The 21,180-nt window shown below is 32.2% G+C and overlaps 4 protein-coding genes and 1 pseudogene across 4 annotated transcripts; 2 read left to right on the top strand and 3 right to left on the bottom strand.

Annotated features, from left to right (window-relative positions):
* Window positions 1-376: 376 nt before the first annotated feature.
* LOC149492971 (vacuolar protein sorting-associated protein 29) lies at window positions 377-4,227 on the top strand. The gene is made up of 4 exons (XM_089726900.1): window positions 377-534; window positions 664-830; window positions 2,466-2,603; window positions 3,649-4,227. The coding sequence occupies exons 2-4, from the start codon at window positions 699-701 to the stop codon at window positions 3,952-3,954; spliced, it is 576 nt and encodes a 191-aa protein (XP_089583026.1). The 5' UTR covers window positions 377-534; window positions 664-698; the 3' UTR covers window positions 3,955-4,227.
* A 142-nt stretch (window positions 4,228-4,369) lies between these two features.
* Window positions 4,370-5,126, bottom strand: LOC149492970 (uncharacterized; annotated as a pseudogene).
* A 750-nt stretch (window positions 5,127-5,876) lies between these two features.
* Window positions 5,877-6,302, top strand: LOC149492969 (E3 ubiquitin-protein ligase RING1-like). The gene has a single exon (XM_089726828.1). It carries the CDS (start codon window positions 5,877-5,879, stop codon window positions 6,300-6,302), a length of 426 nt encoding a protein of 141 aa, XP_089582954.1.
* A 623-nt stretch (window positions 6,303-6,925) lies between these two features.
* Window positions 6,926-8,489, bottom strand: LOC149492968 (Galactose mutarotase-like superfamily protein). Its single transcript, XM_089726647.1, has 5 exons — window positions 8,262-8,489; window positions 8,115-8,164; window positions 7,914-8,037; window positions 7,726-7,824; window positions 6,926-7,644 (listed from the first exon to the last, which is right to left on the bottom strand). The coding sequence occupies exons 1-5, from the start codon at window positions 8,449-8,451 to the stop codon at window positions 7,028-7,030; spliced, it is 1,080 nt and encodes a 359-aa protein (XP_089582773.1). The 5' UTR covers window positions 8,452-8,489; the 3' UTR covers window positions 6,926-7,027.
* A 3,335-nt stretch (window positions 8,490-11,824) lies between these two features.
* On the bottom strand, window positions 11,825-20,535 carry LOC105640510 (ABC transporter A family member 7). The gene is made up of 18 exons (XM_012224844.4): window positions 20,241-20,535; window positions 19,393-19,774; window positions 19,084-19,163; window positions 18,826-18,967; window positions 18,397-18,516; window positions 18,193-18,317; window positions 17,457-17,615; window positions 16,539-16,701; window positions 16,345-16,470; window positions 16,161-16,244; window positions 15,278-15,639; window positions 14,683-14,883; window positions 14,101-14,210; window positions 13,911-13,995; window positions 13,289-13,417; window positions 13,077-13,182; window positions 12,891-12,979; window positions 11,825-12,309 (listed from the first exon to the last, which is right to left on the bottom strand). The coding sequence occupies exons 1-18, from the start codon at window positions 20,316-20,318 to the stop codon at window positions 12,031-12,033; spliced, it is 2,820 nt and encodes a 939-aa protein (XP_012080234.1). The 5' UTR covers window positions 20,319-20,535; the 3' UTR covers window positions 11,825-12,030.
* Window positions 20,536-21,180: the final 645 nt, after the last annotated feature.

The following is a 21,180-nucleotide window of genomic DNA, read 5'->3' as shown; positions in this document are numbered from 1 at the left end:
ATATAACCACTAAATGCTACAAATTTATATTTTTTGTTTTTGAAAATATTACAAGCTAATGTTATAATCGTTTGTTAAATTGTAATACATATTATTTTGGTCTTATGTTTAATTCCACTAAACTATTCAATTTTTTACCGATGTTAGTTGAAATGGAGTGGTTGAGACTCTTCCTCTCTATCCAAAAATTTTGATTTGAGATCTTGGTACGAAAATTTTCACCCACGAGAATTCACTCATTACATATATATACTTTTTGAATAATAGAAGAACTAAATAACAAAACTAAATCACAAAACAAAAATTCGCTGGGTTTCCAGCAGTATCCTCAATATCTACAAAAATTCAGGGACTAAATAGTTAATTAGCTAAATTGTTTAAACAAATCTATGTCAAACGACGTCGTAACGATTTCCACCTGCCATTCAAAATCGACAGATTGTAGAGGGTGCCTAAAAATTTATGATCTCAGCTTCTCTTTGTTTGTAATCTCTCGTAGCCTCAATTTTTGCATAAATTAATCAAATCTCGGAGGTATAATCTCTTACTGTCATTATATTATATTGATCCTCATATTATGTATTTTCAATTCGCGTTTTTATGAACTTGATGAAAAATTTTTCTTTTCATGATTTGATCAATTTAAAACTTCGTTTTGACCAGATTTTAACTGGGATTTGATTTTGGAAGCTGAGGATATGGTGTTGGTGTTAGCTCTAGGGGATTTACACATACCCCATAGAGCACCTGATCTGCCTGCCAAGTTCAAGTCAATGCTCGTTCCTGGCAAGATCCAGCACATCATTTGCACAGGCAATCTTTGTATCAAAGTATGTCTTTATTTGAGGTTAACTGGTTAGTGGGTTTGCCTTGTTTCCAGTGTTTATGTCTTTTTGGGTTAAGTTTTTCTATTGGGTTATTTTTAATCAATATGGAAATTTGTGGGAGAAGGGAAGTGTTGTGATTTGGGCTTTGTTTTGTTTAGAAGGATTCTTATTCTGACATGAAAAGACACCATATTTTGCTTCTTAACTTATGGAGTTCAATTTGAGAATCTCTTTGTTTTTTTTCACCATCCCAGTTAGAGGCAGTTAATAGAGGCAATTTTTTTTTTAGCATTTCAGTCCATCAACTTGAATGTCTTGAAATCTTCTTATTATACCGCTCTCAGAATTTTGAACTGTCCTTACCTCTTTGTTAATCTTTGCTTAATTTGTAATCTGCAAGCAAGGGCTTTTAGATAACCAAAGCCCACCATGGGAACTAATTTTTTTGTGCTCGAGCATATTGATACTTTTTTGTTATTTAAGCAGAGGTTCTGGCATCTGATGATTGACGCTGAAGTTGAACTTATTCCTTTTAAGTTTTTTAGGCAGTATCACTCATTCATGTTATGTATAAGGGCTTTGTGATCTACTATTAATGTTGCTCTCCAACTGAGTGTAAATATCCATAACTTTCTCCAAAGTTTGAACTTGTATTCTATGTTAGTTGTGGGATTATCTGGTTTCTCTTGGTTGGTTACTTTTTGAGATCTGTATTCTGTACTTTTACTTTTGCTCTTTTATGTTATTTTCAGTCAATTGTAACCCAATAGTTATCTGGAAGTCGAACTTATCCCTCATGTTGTGTCAGCAAAGAAAATAGAGATGGAATCCTATGAATGTGCTCATAACATATGAAAGTGATACTCATTGGGTTAATGCACTTAGATTAGGGGACACAGCCTAACAGCTGAACGGAAACCTGTGTTTGGTTCAGTTAAAGAGTCCCATTGTCATCTATGGATCATAGGTGCTATCTATTGTATATATGATTATTCTGCCTTATTTTTCCAATCCCTCCTTAACAGATCAAGAGATATGACAGACACAAGGTCTTTCTGTTTAACTGGTTTAGGGTTCATGGCTAGTTTACGTGATGTTTTAACTTACTAGTAATATGATTTTCTGGGTGGTTATCCATATATATATTCCTATCTCTGAGATTAGGCAATTTTTAGGCAGCTACGTTCAATCAATCAGGAGACAGCAGGTATCTATCCTCACATGCGATCTGAATTGACCATTTCTTACAGTTTGACACTTTGGTGATGCCTGGCTGATGTACTTTCTTGGTTTTCTAAGATTTGAATATTTTGGTTTAATATTTCTTTGTTTATTCAATATACTATTTTTCTCATATTTTTTATTTAATAAGGGATATTGATTTAAATGGTTATCCAGGCTGCACAGCTGGTAGTTGTCCCATCTTTGGTGTTAAAATTTGCATGTTGAGCCAAGCATTAATGATATATGTGTTTTGGAAGGAGAGGAATGCTACCCGATAACCATGCTAAGATTATGTTTACATTTATTAAATGATCTTTTGAGATAAACCAAATCCATGGTGGTCATTTAAGGATAGCTTATGTTTAACTGATTAAAATGCAATGCTTTGACTCAAGAATTTTCTAATGCGTGCAGGAAGTTCATGACTATTTGAAGACTCTATGTCCCGACTTGCATATTACTCGAGGTGAATATGACGAAGAGATGCGATATCCAGAAACCAAAACTCTTACTATTGGTCAATTCAAATTGGGACTGTGTCATGGGCATCAGGTTGGATTTCTGTCTTTTTTTCATCTTTAACCACAAATCCTTACATATTCATTGGCTGAGTCTAGAGCTCTTGTGAGGTTAAGAGTGGTTGCTCATGATAATCTAAATATCTGGCTTTCTGTATGACACTACAATTATAACACCTTTTTCTCCTTTGTCGAGCGGAACATTTTCATTGCAATCATTTTCTTTATATAAAAGTGGCGTTTTCTTTCCACTACAATGAAACCATTTTTTCCTTGTCCTTTTATTTTCCTTTTTTAATTAGATTTTTAAATTGATCTCGTGTTTTAATTAGTCAATCTTGCCACTATGTTTTTATAATCATTCTTCATTGTTGATCCTGCTATTTCTTTTTTGTTTGTTTGTTTGTCTATAACAAAAATGTATCAATTATCTATAACATGAATTTGTTTTTCTTTTTCAAGTTTCACATCTGCCACGTACAACATGAACTGGGCTATATGTATAATGTATATGTTTCTTACCAAACTTCTTCAAGAAGATTTATGTGATTTACGTTCATTTTACTACTAACAACTTCTTTTGTTGGTTAATAATTTATCTTTATGAATAATTTATTAAGTGAGATTAAAGTAATATATAGATAGAAGAGATTGCCATTCTTTTCTTTTTTTAATGTTAATTCCCTCCACACCTTCCTTTCAGCATTTCAATAGTTGTTCCTGATTTATAATCCTTATTGGATCATAGAACTTCTTTTAATAAAAACCATATTTGAATTGTCCCTTTTTTCTATAATGACACATCATAAAGCAATTTGTGAGGCTTTGGATAAACAAGAGGTCCCAAGTTCGACTCCAATGCTTTTAATGTGTACATGCATGGCAAACTAAAAATAAATGTTTTTGCTTTGTTCATTATAATTGAATGCAGATCAGATTAGAGTTAGTTACATTTTATGTTGAAAGAAATTGTAAACTAAGATCTTGCGAATGATTAGCTCTTCAAATTGACTGTTAGCCGAGTTAGTTACATTTTATCTGTTTCTTATCAGCTTTAACTCGGGTTTGATGCTTTAAAGGTTATTCCATGGGGTGATCTAGACTCGCTAGCCATGCTCCAGAGACAGTTGGATGTAGACATACTTGTGACAGGTCATACCCATCAATTCACAGCTTACAAGCATGAAGGAGGAGTTGTTATAAACCCAGGATCTGCCACGGGTGCTTACAGCAGCATTACCTATGATGTTAATCCTAGCTTTGTTCTTATGGACATCGATGGCCTCCGCGTTGTGGTGTACGTATATGAGCTCATTGACGGAGAGGTTAAAGTTGACAAGATTGATTTTAAGAAGACAAGTACCACGCCTCATGCCGCTCATTGAAGGTGATCTTTGCTGGATTTTAGCTGAATTTCTTCAGAACCTAATGAGCTTGTAATTTATATGATCCACCAGGCATGTATGTTTGAGTGGTGGAAGCTGTTGGTTTTACTTGTGATTACTGATTGACCATAGGAATTTCTAGATATATTTTTTTTTTGGCTTGGTTTTCATAGAATTTAATGTGGCTCCAAAGCAGACATGATCCAATGTTTTTTTTTTCTCCACCTTTTCCCCAGTTTCTTGATGGCAAAGAATTTGGTTTTTCCTGTTAAATTCAACTGTATATATATGCATGTATATCAGGAAAGCACACTATTGTTCGATGTTAATAAAACATTACGTTAGGTCTCTCACAAAAAAATAAAGCATTACGTTTTCACCAGCCAAATCATCGTAATCCTATTGAACTAATTAACTAATTAGATAATCCTCGTACAACCTAACCAATAAATAGTCAATTACTAAACTATTGTTAAACTATGAAAAATATACCCTCTAGTTTTAAAATTTTCCTAAAGTTTACCTTATAAAATATAAACAATTTTACATTTTACTGATAACATATTGAAATTAAAGAAATTTTTTTAATTTCACCCCTCTAAATTTTGAAATTTTTTTTGTCCCCCAAACATTTTTCCTTGTTCCACCGTTCCGAACCGCTTTTAACCCAATCAAAATCTCCTCTAAACAATCCCATAACGTTGTTCTTTTTCAATCTGAATAATCTCTAAAGCTTCATTGATGAGTTTGATACGAGCATTAAATTATCAGCATAACCATTGTTAATGGGAGGAACATCAATGTCTACCCTCATGTGCAAAACCTTTCGACCTAAATAAAGTTTAATGCCTGCCATTTGACGAGCAAAGGCTAGAATCCGGTCAATCATGAATGGCTGAATTGGGATGTCCATGTCAAGAGGATTTGACGTATAGTTGACATGGATGTTTCTTGATCATGCAATAATAATCTCTCCCGTTCGATTAAGAACTTGTCTTAGATTATGTCACAGGATCATACAGCTCTGATTCATCTTCTTCTTCTAAATCATGATGATAATGATAAAAAAAACTTCGATGGAGAACATATATTGCAAGAAAAAGAATCGCGTTCAGCTTCTATTTTGTCTAGTGGTGTCACATGGCACAAATTTCTAGATCATCGGTTGACATCTCTAATTAAGTGAACCAAGAATCAAGAAATCAAGAAAATCAAGAATCTGCGAAAAGGAATTGTTGAAGAAGGAAAGAGATTTTAGGTTTTTTGTTCTTGTCACGAGAGCTTAAAATTTTTTGAGAGGGGTTATGTTATCGAGCTTTTAATTTGTTGGGGGTTTGTAAGAAGGTTTTGGAGCGGGCGGTACGTGTTCTTGCCTAGTTGTATTCATTTTTTTTTTTTTTTTTTTTTGGAAAACCAAAATTTAGAAGGGTTCCTAATTGAAATTGGGATTATGTTTATAACAGTTTTGAAAGCAACAATATTATTTAGCTTAGAAGTCACTCCTTTACTAATAATTATGATTGTACTTACAAATCCAGATCCCATTAGTTTAATTTAATGCCCTCTTTCATACATATAAATATTTTAGCTTGTTCTTCTCTGAACATTAAATCAAAGAAAAAAAGAACTCTCTCTAGAAACTCTTATCTTCTTTCTTGTTCTTGTTAATTAATTTCAAGAATATGCCAATCAATGGAATATCATATCAATGCAACGCTTGGCTGATTGAAGATGAACACATGGATGCATCCCCAGATCAAGAAGAGTTCTTAATCCAAATATTTTCTCAGATTATACCATTCGATTTAAACGAAGAACGTTATATTGCTTCACCTACAATCTTCAAGCAATTTCTAGTGAAAAGGAAGTGTCTAACACATCAAACAACTTTCTGGTCTATAATAGTAAGTATTCTTACAGCTATGGACATACCCTTGTATGTTCATCCCATGATGATACATAAAATATCAGAATGTGCACAACAAAGCATAGGCATTGAGGGAAAAAAAAGTGCTACTTCTATGGTTGTGGAGGTTAAAACTGTTATAGATTCAGTTGCCAATGATCATGATGATCCTGTAATGGAGTCCGAGTACTTCGACTCACAGGATTCGAGGTTTCTTGGGGCAAGTAAGTATGCTATTCAGGCGTTGGAGAAGGTGAAAGTTATGGAAGAAGATAAAGATTTTTGGGAGCAATGTATAATTTGCTTGGAAGATTTATGTATTGGGATGGAAGGTACTAAAATGCCTTGTTTGCATGTGTATCATGAAAGTTGCATTGCAAATTGGTTGCAGAAAAGTAATACTTGCCCACTTTGCAGATTTCAGTTACCCAGTTTTGATTAATTGTGGTGTTTGTTTTTGGTTTTGGATTGTACTTTGTAATAGAATAATAAATCAACTTTTTTACTCCTTTTAATTTTCAAGGTGAATCTATTATTTTTATTGGATTAATAAAGTTCATATATATATATATATATATATATATTTATATTTATATAAAGTTCTATCAATTGTTACGAACAAATTACATAAATTAACTGAACCAAAACATTTTTTAAATCTCTTTTTTTTTTTTTTTTTTTTTTTTTTTTTTTTTTTTTTAAAATCATGTTGGTTTGGTACTGATATCTACCGTTTGGTGATCACAATTTTACATCAGTTATAGTAGTTAATATGCAGTTGGTATGATAAGGATTCCTCAACAAGATTTTGGTACATTATATTTTTATTCAAGAAAAGCAAGTATATTTGATATATGTTTTTGAGTATTAGAAGATAAAATTATAAATCTTATTTTAAATATTTAATGAGAGGATAAATTTTTAATTTTTGAATTTTCACTAGATAGTCAATTCAAAATTAATTTTTATAGATTTGTTCTATGTTTGATTTTCAGAAGGAGGTTATTTATAAAATCCTAACATATTAATAAAAGAAAATATATACTCAAGTAAAACTTTCTAAAGTGCATAAAAAATCTTGAATTGTTATTCATTAGCTACAGGCTGAAAAGACAAAAGCTAATTAATAATCAAAAACATTTGTCAGTTCCTGAAGAAAACTCTATACTAACTAGCTGTAAACCTATAAACCATAATATGCATATAAGTCTCTCCTGGATTAACAATCTGAGAAGGAAAATTAGGATGATTAACAGAATCAGGAAACCCTTGAGTCTCCAAGCAAAATCCTGCAAATTTTTGATAAATAAATCCGTCTTTACCCTTAACATCATGTAGCATGTTACTTGTATAAAACTGAACTCCAGGTTGATTAGTCCACAGCTCCAGTTTTCTACCTGAAACATCTTCTTTAACAATTGCTGCTCTTTTCAGGTGACCTGATTTCAAATCCTCTAAAACATAGTTAATGTCATATCCAGGCACTTCTTTGATCCTGCTTCCGATTTCGCGGGGTTCTAGGAAATCGAAGGGTGTGCCTTTTACAGGAGTGATTTTTCCTGTCGGAATTAGTTCACTGTCAACTGGAGTGATTTCAGGGGCAAAGAGTTGGATTTTGTGAGACAAAATGTCTCCACTGTTGTGTCCAGCTAGGTTAAAGTATGTATGTAAGGCTAGGTTTACTGGAGTAGCCTTGTTAAGTGGCTTAGCTACCATTTTTACTGCTATTTTATTTGTTCCAATTACAAAATATGTCACTGATACTGAAAGATCACCAGGATAACCTGCAAGAATTAAAAATGGATTAATTAAAGAAAAAAACAAATTAAAGAAGATTGAAAGAAAAAAATAGATTAAGAATATACCTTCCTCTCCATCAAAGCTGTCATAGGTGAAGGTTATGTGGCTATCTTTGTTGTAACTATAGACTTTCCATAGAACTTCACTGAAACCCTTTGGCCCACCTTATAACAAAATCAAGAAATACATATTATAAATATATAATCTGCAGAGGAAAAATGAAAATTACTATGGAGGGTAAAATTATTATTACCATGGAGTGAATTCTTGCCATTGTTAGGAACCAATTTGTAAACAGTTCCATTCAAAGTAAATTGAGATTTTCCAATTCTATTAGCAACACGTCCAACAATACTTCCAAAGTAGGTTGTATCATTCTGCAAAAATAAACCTTGTCAATGGAAATCGAAAAGGGTTCAAAATTGATATTTCATGTTTTTTTGAAGAGACTCGCCTTATATTCTTCAATTGACTCAAACCCAAGAACAATATCAGCATAATTACCTGAAATGAAAGGAGAAATTAAGATTCTTTAATACTGAAAATGTAATAATAATAATAATATAAAGAACAAAGCCAAGAGAGAGAGAGAAATGTAGACCATTTTTATCAGGAAGAACAATAGAAAGCATAGTGGCACCAAAATTAGTGAACTTGACTGAGAAATTTCCTCTCTTCAATTCATATATTTCAGCTTTATTTTCTGATGAGTCTGCTGCTTCACAGCCATTGTTATTAGAAAACAACAAAGCCACCAAAAGAAAACAACAAAAAGAAGATCTCCATGCCATTTTTTCTTCTGATGAAGGTATTAAACTGATACGAATGATCAGAGATACTCACAACTTAGCATATATATATAGGGAGAGAACTGAAAGGATAAGGATTCTGGTAAGATTATAATTTTGGATAAGGACTTGAAAAGTATGTAAAAAAACCTATTTTTAGCTATGACTCTGTTTTTCTGTTATGATTTTATTTCTTTTTAAATGCTAAGTAACAGTCTGTCATAGGTTAATTGAAATTTCCATAACTATAAACTCGAAAGAAAATAATGAAAAGATTAATTCATAGATTATTATTATTATTTAAATTGGTTGAGTTTATTGCTGAAATTAGAAAAAAATTTTCATTTTACATTGCCAAATCAGAACTTATCTGATCATCGTACGTGAGTCAACTCGAGCTTAATGTTCTGGATTTTTTACCTGACTAGTTAAGATTTTTTTTTATTTACCAAATATGGCCGTTATCATAAAATAAATGTGAACCAAATTTTCAGGGTTGATTTTGTCATTATAACAATTGATCATTGCTGTTCTTGATATTAGATTTCCTTTTATGTTTGGATTAGAAGGGAAATATATATATATATATATATATATATATATATATATATATATATATATATATATATATATATATATATATATATATATATATAATAGAAAGCCAAATATAAGTCTCTGAAATTTTTAAAGAATACGACCATTTTTTAAAAAGATAGGACATTCATACATTCAGAATATAGTACACTAAATAAGTAATATATTAATATTTCAAATAAATAAACAATAATTTATAATAAATCATAAACATAAAATAAAAAATACTTAATTTTTTTATTTCAATAACACAAAAGCAAATTCAAAAACAAAAAAAAACTTCATTCTTATTAGTAATAAAAAAAAAATAGTGGTTGATTAGTTTGGTGTAAGGAGTAGTCTCATATACCAGGAGCTAGTTTGCACGGACATTGGACACGAGATACAGGAATATAGGGATACGACAATTTTTAAAAAGTAGGAGATCCATATGTTTAAGACACACTACATTAAAGAAGTAATACATTAATATTTCAAATAAATAAATCATAAGCATAAAATAAAAAAAAATACTTAATTTATTATTTCAATATAATTAGTTAAATTCTCAAAATTATTATCATTATTGAAAAATATATTAATAGTGTGTATACTTTTTTTATGTAAGTCATACCATACATAACTTTTGTTATTTCATATCTTATGAAAAATTCGCATGGTACTTGAAAAAACATATCTTGCATCGCAACTTTTCAGTATATCTTACCATCGCAACTTTTCAACATATCTCAATAAGATACAATTTATCATTTTATTATATAATTTTACTATTTTTTATTAATGTTATAAAATATTATTTCATCTTTTAATATTACCCTACGCATCGTACGGATTATAAGGGAAAAAAATAATTATATTTTCAGATAATATCATATAGGAGGAAAAAAAACTAAATTAATATTAATAAGTAAAAACTTTTTTTTTTTTTTGAATAAGAAAGAAATATAAGGGAAAAGAATTCCCATAATTTTCTCTTCAAATTAAAAGAAAAATAAAAAACTAAAAAATAAATTTGTAGAGAAAAATTGATTTTATTTTTCTTTTATATTAAAAAAATAAGTAACAAAATTTTTCCCAAAAAAAAACGTAGTCCCTTCTTATTTTTTCTGATTATTTATTAATAAAAAAGATACAAAAATAAATTAAAAAACACTTCATAACGCGATACGGGAATGTACGCGATTCGATACTTTTTTTAAAAATAGGAGATTAAAAATAAGTATAATAGAATAATATTTCAAATAAATAAATAATCATTTATAATAAATCATAAACATAAAATAAAAAAATCCTTAATTTATTATTTCAATATAATTAGTTCAATTCTCAAAATTATTATCATTATTGAAAAATATATTAACAGTGTGTGTGCATTTTTTGATACAAGTCATACTAGGGGTGTCAAAATGGATCACGACACGCAAACACGATTCGCCTAACACTCAAAATAAATGGGTTGGAGTTGAGGTTAAATGAATTCGTGTCATAAACGAGTCACCCATTTACAACACGAATATAAATGTGTTGTGTCCCGGGTTGACACACAGGTTAAGTAAGTGACCCGTTTATTTAAGAGTAAAGAGGTAATTTTAGTGTTAGATATAAATACTTCAACTAAACCTTATCTAAATTTTATTGTTGTATTACTTTTTTATTTTAATTATGAATCTTGAAGAATTTATGCATTTTACGTGCGAAAATTTATTTTCAAATATGATAGGAGTTAAATAGGTTAAAAGTTAAAAATACTATAAGCAAATTAAGTGAATCATATATAGATCAACACATCCACTTAATCTATTTATGATATTAAGCGGGTTACACAAGTTGTATATGGGTCAACACGACCCATTTAACTTATTTATAGTATTAAGCGGGTTAAATATGTCGTGTTAGTGTCAATTGTCTAATTTTCGTGTTGTGTTTGTATCGAAGTTATAAGAAATTATTTCATTTTTTAATATTACTACGCGCATCGCGTGGGTTCTGACACTAGTAAAATAAAAGGAGAAAATAGTAAAAAAAAAAAATTTTTCTCTTGATATTTTCCTTTTTCTTTTTTGGATGGGAGAAAAATAGTTATATTTTTCCTTATGTTGGAAGCTATAAATTTACAATTTAATTTTATTATTCTATATTTGTAGACGTATAATAAGGAAGGGTACTACTAGATATTATATATGAATATTTAGAGAGATTACATATCTCTAATATTTCGATACATATTTTCTTTTCATAATTATTTTCTTTTTTATTCCCAAAATGGGGAAATCACTCTCCCTCTTTATTTTTCTCAACTATTTGTTATTGTTAGGGATGTAATTATAAATATATTTCACTTTTGTTGGAGTCAATTGTGATTTAATTGTTAAGTTTCAGATTAAGCAGTAATTTGTCATTTTGAGCTGTAACTTGTAAATGGTTGCTGATGAGCTGCTGAGTATTGCTGAATTGTTATTCATGCACAACAGTTGACTTTTGACTAATCAATAAATTTGAACTTTTTTTTTTTTTAGAGAAGACCCTCTTATTGTAAAACCTGTAATTAATATCAATGTCACATATCTTGGTTATACTTATTTTAAAATATAAATAATTATTAAATATTATTAAAAAATATAATTTATTTATATAATATAGTTATGGTCATTTTACATTTTATCAACTAACATTCGTTAATTAACAACTATTAGCCATTACCTACGTGTCAAAACCAACTAACTACCAACAGCTACCAGATACCATAAGTAGCTAAGTCAAAAAGGATTTACACTGAAACTGATATCAACTTCAATGGTAATTAAAAAAAGAAAAATACAGTATCTACAGTCATTAGATATATACAACAAACATATTCATATAAGATAAAGAAAAAATTATTCTGGTACTTACATAAAACTCTATTGAATGTATTGTAAATGACCTATTGAAATTTACAGAAGGCGCAAGCGTTTCAGATACCTCCATGAAAGTAATGCTGAATGGCTAGGCTCCATGAGCAACCTTGATGAAGACATCCTCTAACGTGGTATCGGAGAGACCCCAAGCGAAAACTGGGAATCTGCTTTTTGCAATCTCAACTGCATGAAATACCTCTGCAATTTTGACTTCATGTTTTGCAATCTCAAACTTCTGTGTTCCAGAAGTGTGATATGTCCTTTCGGCATTAGGGGAGAGTTTCTGCACCATGTTCACCACCTCTTCCTCGTGTTCCGAAGATGTTGTCATTGTGAACACATAAGAACCACCATATCTACCTTTCAGCTGTTCATAAACAGAAAATTGTAATAAGACACCCGAAGGCACTTGGGTTGCTCAAGTTTTAGTCAGCATCGAACAGAAGAAGGCAGTTCATGCCATGGACTAACGAATGTCATAAAAGTTAAAACAGAATTTAGTTTGACTCCAAAGAGAATCTTATATTAAGTTTCTGGAAATTAGTTTGAATATGGAAAACAATACATAGTGAAAAAACGAGGGCAGAGGAAAACATGTCATATGTGCACAATGCATGCATGTGTGTTTACATATAAAAGCTTATGTAAACAGCACCAGAACCACAAATTGGAAACAAATGGAATATATAGGTACTTTGCCATTTAGCTTATAGCACGCTGCTATCTTTGCACCGTCCTTGCGATATACCAGTAAGTAACTCAAGCAACTTACTTTTTCATATCTTATGTAAAAGGAAAAAGAATTCAGATTTAACAAAATAAGGGAATGAAGTTTAATAATAAAGAATTTAAAGAAGTGAAAAACATGCCCATTGTGGCAATCCATATACAAATAGTAAACAGAATTACTAAGTAAAAACATTACTTCAACATTAACTTATTACTTACCTCTTTTGGATTTCCTATGCACCGCAAGCTGCCATCAACAAAAATCCCTAATCGATCACACAAGGCCTCTGCCTCTTCCATTGAATGTGCTGGAAAACATGAAACAAATATAATTAATGACAAGGGCCGAAATTCTTTCTGCCACTAACAGAGTACCAAAACTTGAGATTGGGAAAGAATGAGTACTGGTGAGAATAATTGCCGAGTGTTGCTTTGCATGCTTCACTACATTCCACAAATTGCTTCTCGAAGCTGGATCTAATCCAGTACTGGGTTCATCCATGTAGACAACCTTGCAAATTTGCAGTTATTGTGGCATAAGATGCATTAAGGAATTTTGTTATCCAAAGCCAAAGGATTCTAGTGGAAAAGAATTTTTAAAAGAGATTGCAACTTACCTTAGGTTCCCCAATCAATGATATTGCAACACTAAGCCTCCTTTTCATGCCTCCACTATATTTCCCAGCTTGTTTGTCAGCAACCCCACCATTACACAAGTTGACACTCCTGAGAGATTCTTCTACAGCCTATAGCAAGCAGAATGTGAACAGAAAAGTGAAACTCAAAGATCCGATCCCCTTAGCTTAGCTAGTCAGCAGTGTGAGTATGAGTATGATCAACCTCAGTGCTGATTATATCATTCTCTCTCTCCAACCCAAAGTTAATATATTGCACAATTCACCCATACGATCCATAGATTTCCTTAAAATTGCATCCTATGTTTGTCTAGAATCTAGTTATGGCCTTCTGCTTCATCTCTGTCTATCCAGGCATCCATGTGTGCTTTAGCTTCTTTGTATGTCAAAATTTCTAACCTTGCCTATCAGATTTTCTGCATAACTTTTGTACAATTCATATATACCAGAGCAATTTTTATGCTTTGAGATTAGGAGGAAGCACAAGGACTATAAACTTCCCAATTTTCCAATTGAAATCCTGTTGGTCTCTTGCAGCTACTAATTGGTTAAAGAAAGCACTGCTTTTAAATCAAAATCTAAGAGCAAAAAGGAAATGCCTTACTTGTTTCAAGGCAGAACCTTTTAGGTTCTTAAGTCTTCCATAAAACAGTAAGTGCTCCCTTGCCGTCAAAGTTTCCCAGAGCAGGCTAAAATTTGTCAAGAAGCACCGAAAATATATTACAAATCGGCCGGTTTTGAAGTTCAGGGTGAAAATGAATTGTCTGAAGATTTTAACAAGGATTTTAGCTTACTCGTGCTGAGGGCATACACCCATACTGGTATAAATCCATTCCATATGAGTCTGTATGTCCAAACCCTGAACACATGCTGTTCCCGAGGTTGGCTTAGTGAGCCCAATCATCTGAACAGCAGAACAAAAGAACAAATGTTATACAAGCATTTTAAAATTAATGAATCTAATTTTGAAAGAAAATTATCAAGCCGAAAATTATATCTGCATCAGTCGGATAGAAACTCAGGACTATGGAGAAGCAACGTGAAGTACAAAGGAGAGGTCAAATGTAAATATCTGTGTCCACTTTATGTGAAAAAAGGCTTGGAAAGAGTGACCGTAACCCAGGTCACTCACCCCGAAATTCTTCTTTTGCGAGATCAACAATTTACAAAGTGACGCTTAGTACCATCTCTTGAACATTTGTCAGTTCCAGTACAGAACAAGAAAGTATAAAATATTGGAAAACCTATCATATTTTGGCCTGTCCTAACCAGTTCCACAGTAATCCATACTTCTAAAAAAACTAGCGAGACATTTTTGCTATTAGGGAACTGGTATAATTTAGATGCTAGAAAACCAAAAAGAACTTTATACCCACCATACTAATGAAAGAGGTCTTCCCAGCACCATTAGGACCGAGCATACCAAAACACTCCCCTGGAGACAATGCAAGAGATAATCCTCTCACGGCCAGTTTCGCAGGGTTTCCATCCCTTCCAGGGTACACTTTTTTCAGGTTGTCACAGATGATTGCATGACTTGTGCTTGGCTCCAGCAATAACTGCTCGACCTTCTCCCTCTGTTTAGAAAAAAAAGTATAGTTTTTAATAAATATATTGTCAGATTAACATTTAAATATGACTGACACTGCAGAACTGGTGGCAAAATTTTCTTGAAAAAAAGAAAGAAAAAAAATAGTAAATTTTGAAAAAGTCAGAAGTAAGATTAATGCTACAGCTCTGTTGCGATTAAAGGCAGAGATAGAATCAAAGTAGTTTGGTATACAATTACTGATGCAACCACATTAATCATTATGCATTTCAAAACTGAAACAGAAAAAAAAGTTAAGCATCCAGTACTGTAAGAAAAAAAATTATGAATGCAAAAGAACTTATGGAAGTATTGTTAATAGCCTGATAACATATATACAAGCGCATAGTTAATAATGAAACCAGATATAAGAAAAATGTTACCTCCTGAATGACATCAGGTTTATCCATATCAACAAAAACTTTCGATTCCTGCCTTCGCAAACTAGGCTTCCGAAGAGAAGATGGATGTTTCTTCCCGAACTTTTCAATGAAAAAGAGAAAACTTTTCCCACTTCCAGATGATGCAACTTGATCCATATAGTATGCAAAAAAAAGTATGACTAACCACTCAACAAGCATGATAATCAAGACCTCTCTCATTCCGTTTTTGCTATCACTCAAATTTTCCCAGTGCATCCCGTCAGTCCCCATTGCATTCCCTGTGAAAGAATATAGTGAAAACTCGTATAAACCTCGAACCAGAGAGAAACCAGGATATAACTCCATCAAAATGATCCATCCTCCTGCAACAAAGAGTAAAATCAAGATGGTTACATCTGGTGAAAAAATAATGCATACATACCCTACAGAAACATTGAAACTGGCAATCTAAAGCAAAAATGTTGGAAAATTATGCAAGCCAATGATACAGTAGATACGCTCGAATAACCCCTTCTTTCTCATAATGAGAATGTTTATAAGCCTATTCCAGTCTGGTCCGGTATGGATGAACTTATAATCATGGAATTGACTTGATTATCATAGATTTCTTAAATTCAATCAAACTCATTTGAACCCTCCAAAAAATTTGTTAAAGAGCTGGATAATTAGTTACTGCTCTGATCAAGTGGCATAAATCCAAACATATACCATGATTCGCATGCATGCCATCAGTTATCTTAAAAAATTAGCAGTAGAAAAATAAGAAAATGGAGAAAGAAAAAAAAATCCTAAAAAGTATAAATTGCATAACTCCAATAAATAAAAAAAAAATCCTAAAAAGTATAAATTGCATAACTCCAATAAATGTCCTAGTCCTACTTACTCGGGAATGATGAGTCTTCAACAAAGTTTTGGAAAAGGAAGCCACCTAAGAGCCCAGTTCCAAAGACGCATATGTAGCCCACAACTGTAACCATCAAAGTCCAACCATAAAAGGTAAGAAACCGACTAATATTTTGAAATATAAATATTGAATAGAAAAGAAAATTTAATAGCTAGCAGCAAACCTGTAGCAGTCTTAACATTTGAAAAGAATGCAGCAAGGAGAAAGGCCAAGGAGATTTGCAAGTTAATATATATAAAGAAAAAGACAAATTGAATGCTGTAGTCATTCAGTGTGAAGAATTTCAATCCTGCAATTTAAATTTGTTAGTAACTTAAAGCAAAAGCAACAAAGAAAGCATATAAGTGGGACGATTACCTATAACTGAGCCAAATACCACGAAAACCAACATATACATGAAAGAAATGGAAAGAAAATATGAATAAGAAATCATCCAATAAGGCCCATCACCAAGTCCATGCATTTTCATCATAATCCTCAATTTTTGCTGTTTCTCGTATACTAATGATGATAGCACCACCTACATAAAAGAAAAAACATAGAGATTGCAGAACTTGAAAAATATTACAAGTTAGTGGAAATTAGCATCAAGGATGAAATAAAGAATAAGGACACACTCAAACCATTAAGTTTCAAATAAAATTTGTAAAATGCAGCTCCAAATTAACTTTTCTTTTCTAAACATCGTTAGCTGGAATACAGGTCATGCAGCTATCATCAGTGGAACAATTGCAAACTATGACCAAATAGATGTCCAATTGCGGAACACATCCAACTGGATACAATTTATGTTCCCTCTCGGGTTTCAGCTCAAAGGACTGGGATTGGACATTTGGCTGGTTTGGTTCAAACTGAACCACCAAACCAAATTTACTGAATTTTCATTGAAAGAAATCAAACCAAACCAAAATTCATTATGAACCGAACCAAATTGGCTTGGTTCAATTTGCTCGTCTTTGATCAGTTTTCCTTTGGTTTTTCAGATTCTTCAAACCGAACTGAACTGAAAAAATTTCAGTTTTTCCTCAATCAACTGAAAATAAAATCGGGTAGAAAAACATTGAACTGAACCAAAACCGGTTTGGTTCAGTTTTCGGTTAACCAAACTGTTTGTCCAGCCCTACAATAGACAGGAAAACCTTAAAATGAAAATTCAGTAGTTAAACAAAAGAAACTTGTGTTAATTTTGCAACAAAAGATTTGTTGTGATCACATGTAACAATCCTTGTGGTATTGACCCTTCCAATGCTAATGAACAGAAATTGACATGCTTACAGGGAAAAGCTGCAGAATAACCCATGTAAAGAAGAGTGTCCCAAGAAGAGATGCAAGATCCACATTGATCCTGCTGGCTGCTTTAGGCATTTCTTTGACAAACTCAAATAGCATTTTCGTACCAGGTCCTTGCAAAAACTGAAGGTATGCATTTGATACCTGTAAACAAAATAACAAATCTTAGGTTAGATTACAGTTTAATTTGAATGATGGAAGGCAAGTACAATAAGTTAAAAAAAAAAAAAAAAAAAGAGGAACACAGAAATATAAGAATCTTTCGTTATAATAATGATAATCCTTCATGAATTATTATTGAAACTCTTCGAATTCGCATTTTACCCGATCTTATGATACACAATTCTACAGAAACAAATATGAAGCAAGGTTCATGAATTTAAACATACAATCCAATAAGCAATCAAGAGTCTACAATAAGTCAGTGCAGAATACTGAAATAGAAAAGTAAAACATAATGAAGCAATCAGAAGGAAAAGAAAAAGCAATCTACTCAAGAAAGACTGCTAAGGAAACTAGCCTACTCCAGAATGCAAAAGAGTGTCAGGCACCCAATAGATAGCAACTTGCAATGTTTTTCCTTTTGGTCTATTAATCTTGCAGAACTTTTGGACATATAAAAGCTCCCAGTGCCACAGTTCTCAAGGACCCAAAAAAGAATAACAAATATGAAAACTAGAAAACTCTTTACCCATTATGTATGCAAATTCAAAATACGTACAAGATTAACTGATCGCGGAACCCGCAGAAAGTTAAATTGACCTTCAATATCACCATCCTTGTAGGTTGAATTGTACCATATGCTCACATTAAAAATACTATCATTAGAGTTTAAGAAATCATAGGCTGCAAAAGATTAAATTTGTTAGAAACCCTCATACATACATTCACACAAAATAATTGCATCAGAATCAGGAAGAGCAACCTGCAAGTATCTCATTGATCTTTCTTTCCGAATTCCCTCTGCGGTATCCTTTGTATAGCTGCTCATTTACCTCAGAAGAACTATTGCGCCATAAGTGTAGATCTTGAACACATGCTGCCTCTGTATTTAAGACAAGAAATGAAAAATAAAATGAAAAACAAAATGTTACATGATTGGAGAACTAAAAGGGATGGAAAAATGAGCCAGCTACACAATAGTTATTATGCTGCAGATGCGGATTCTTAATCCAGCCAATAAGTCACAGCTTGTATGACTTCAAAAAAGTAAAGAAGGCAAGCAATGCCATTGCACCTTGTAGATTAAGTAGCACAACCAAGCCAGTAATGTTTGCCTCCAATAATATAATTTGCATGATAAGTTTACTGCAGAAACTACGCAAATTTTACTAGTAAGGTAATAAACTTCTACCTTTTTGAAATTCAATGACTGACTGAACAGAAATAGAGAATGTTGAGTTTGAAGTGCATTGACTCTGAACATAATAGAGAGGAGAATCCTCAATGAAAACTGGTTCAAGAAAATTGTCTCGTTTTGGCTCTGTATCTGAACCCTGAAGCATTTTGAGAAGTCAAACTAGAGAACAACCTACTTTCAAAAAAATTATTTATAAAAGTGAAGCTGAATGCTAAGTGGAACAAAATGCAAAGAGAGAGACAAACAACTTACGAATACATTGTTGGCTAAACTATCCACAAAGTTTGAAGGATTCAGAGTGAAAGAATTTGGGAACATATTCGCAGCCCAAACTGTATAGAAAAGCAAAAATTCACAATTAAGTTTAACATAAAACTGACCTTTTCATTTTCAATTTCCCAGCAGGTCTGAAAAAGCAGAACTGGAGAACTAAAAGTAAGATGCACACAAAATGAAAATGGGAAACAGAATCATGCAGGGAAGCAAGAAAGAGTGCAAAAAAAAAACACACACGCACACATGCACGCACGCACTGATGTTGAGACAAAGAAAGAAATATACTTTCTCCAAGTGATTGATTTTTTCCAGTGAAAAGTACAGTTACAGGACAGGACCCTGTCTGCCTGCATGACTCATCTGGCAAGTCCATCATTGGGATAACATCAGATCTGACTGCACGATACTGGGGAGCTGGAATTTGTAATAGGGGAGGCCATTGTGGGGGGTTTGGTATGGGACAAGTGGCTACTTGATCCAAAGTCGAGTATTGTAAACCACAAACTTTCTCGGGTACTCCATCTCCATTTGTATCAACATTAGCACATCCGCAAGTCCTACTAGCCTTGTTGAATTCATGGTCAACCAAACGTTGAGTGATAACAAGTAGTAGGCAGAGGACAAATGGAAACATAATGAGCCTGCAATTTGTCTTAACATTTCGTTTCTGGGGAAAAAAGTATAAAAAGAAAAGGAAAAAGATAAAGAAGTTTAATATTCTTATGTCACAGAATTTCATAATATGAATAAAGCCTCAATGAAATTGAAATTAATTAAAAACTAAAAGGAAAGGATAATTTGCAGTAAATATAAGGAATAAGCAAATTGATTATTCCAACTCTAAAATCATAATAATCCAATACAACAACCAAGCTCAAGGGATGGGCACATTCAAATCAAAACTCTGCCCCATTAATTATTGGAGCTACTGACCAAAGAATTTGACTAACAACTTAAAAAAAAAAGGAAAAGTAAAAAACAAGAAAAAAAAACGAACAAATCCTTGATCAACTACCAAAGTGAGGTATTATAATAAAGTCTCCGGATTTACAGCCAGAGAACCGACATTAGAAGCGGAAATAAACGACATAAACAAGTATATACGCGTGGAGAGAATGAGAGAGAAGGAGAACCTGATAAGTTAAGTTCTTCCTAAGCAAAGCATCAGCTTGAGTCCAGAAATTCGCAGGGCCATGTGACGGGTCCGCCATGGATGTACTAAGCTAGTACAGCAATATGCTCAGATATAAATTACCGTTGAAGTTTCCCGCCAGAAGTGGAAGATACGTTTTTTTTACTCCTTTTTCAATTGCGCAATTGTTCGTTTTTAGTTATAATTGGAATGGATGGCAATTACAACTGAATACTCTCTGCCATTTTCTCCGCTGTGGATTTTGTTTCCGTTTGGCTTTAGTACAAGTAAGCGATCAAATGAGGCAGACGTCCGCCATTTTTAAGTGCTTCATTTGCTAAGTGAAGTGACCAATTTACCCTTGACATTTTTTTAACATTATTTTTTATATATATGTAAATGTCTGTAGTACCCTTACCTTGTCCTCACAAATTGCCAATCGCTTTAGTGGAAGACCCAAAACGTCCTTACGGTTGGTCTAAAATCACAAACGTATCCTTTCGCGCTTGTTTCCCCTTCTTTTCTGTGAGTTAGTTAGTGTGGATGTTGACATGGAATGAAAACGAATTTTTTTTTTTTTAAATTAGGATATTTTTACTATTTACTATAAAAAAACAAATTACAAATACTTTTTAAAATTTTTATCATGATTGACTTGGTCTAAATTATAAATGGATCTTCTATCAAAAAATAAAATAAATAAATAAATAGATCCATAAATCAAATATAGGTAAGTTTTAATTCTTATAGTACGAGGTGTGAATAACAAAAATGAAAAAAAAATAAATTGATCCGTGAATTATATTTATGATTTCACGAATTGGTCCTTAGATAATCTCTTTTAATCCATAGTTAATTAAGAAATTATTTCCTCCTACCTTATTTACTATTTCCGTTAACTTTAGACCTCTTGGTTTAGAAGAAATGATAAAAATATTAAT

Source organism: Jatropha curcas, chromosome 10 (genome assembly GCF_041381405.1).
Source record: "Jatropha curcas cultivar XTBG-Jc1 chromosome 10, XTBG_Jcur_1.0, whole genome shotgun sequence".
NCBI lineage: Eukaryota > Viridiplantae > Streptophyta > Magnoliopsida > Malpighiales > Euphorbiaceae > Jatropha > Jatropha curcas.
This window is presented reverse-complemented; position numbering and strand designations above follow the sequence as displayed.

Coding starts and splice junctions, on each gene's coding strand:
- LOC149492971 (XM_089726900.1), top strand. CDS start 699: ATGGTGTTGGTGTTAGCTCTAGGGGATTTACACATACCCCATAGAGCA. Junction 831..2,465: donor CAGGCAATCTTTGTATCAAA/GTATGTCTTTAT, acceptor TAATGCGTGCAG/GAAGTTCATGACTATTTGAA. Junction 2,604..3,648: donor GACTGTGTCATGGGCATCAG/GTTGGATTTCTG, acceptor GATGCTTTAAAG/GTTATTCCATGGGGTGATCT.
- LOC149492969 (XM_089726828.1), top strand. CDS start 5,877: ATGGACATACCCTTGTATGTTCATCCCATGATGATACATAAAATATCA.
- LOC149492968 (XM_089726647.1), bottom strand. CDS start 8,451: ATGGCATGGAGATCTTCTTTTTGTTGTTTTCTTTTGGTGGCTTTGTTG. Junction 8,038..8,114: donor AGTCAATTGAAGAATATAAG/GCGAGTCTCTTC, acceptor TTATTTTTGCAG/AATGATACAACCTACTTTGG. Junction 7,825..7,913: donor TGGCAAGAATTCACTCCATG/GTAATAATAATT, acceptor TTTTGTTATAAG/GTGGGCCAAAGGGTTTCAGT.
- LOC105640510 (XM_012224844.4), bottom strand. CDS start 20,318: ATGGCGGACCCGTCACATGGCCCTGCGAATTTCTGGACTCAAGCTGAT. Junction 16,245..16,344: donor AAATGTTAAGACTGCTACAG/GTTTGCTGCTAG, acceptor TGATGGTTACAG/TTGTGGGCTACATATGCGTC. Junction 13,996..14,100: donor GGTGTATGCCCTCAGCACGA/GTAAGCTAAAAT, acceptor GACAAATTTTAG/CCTGCTCTGGGAAACTTTGA.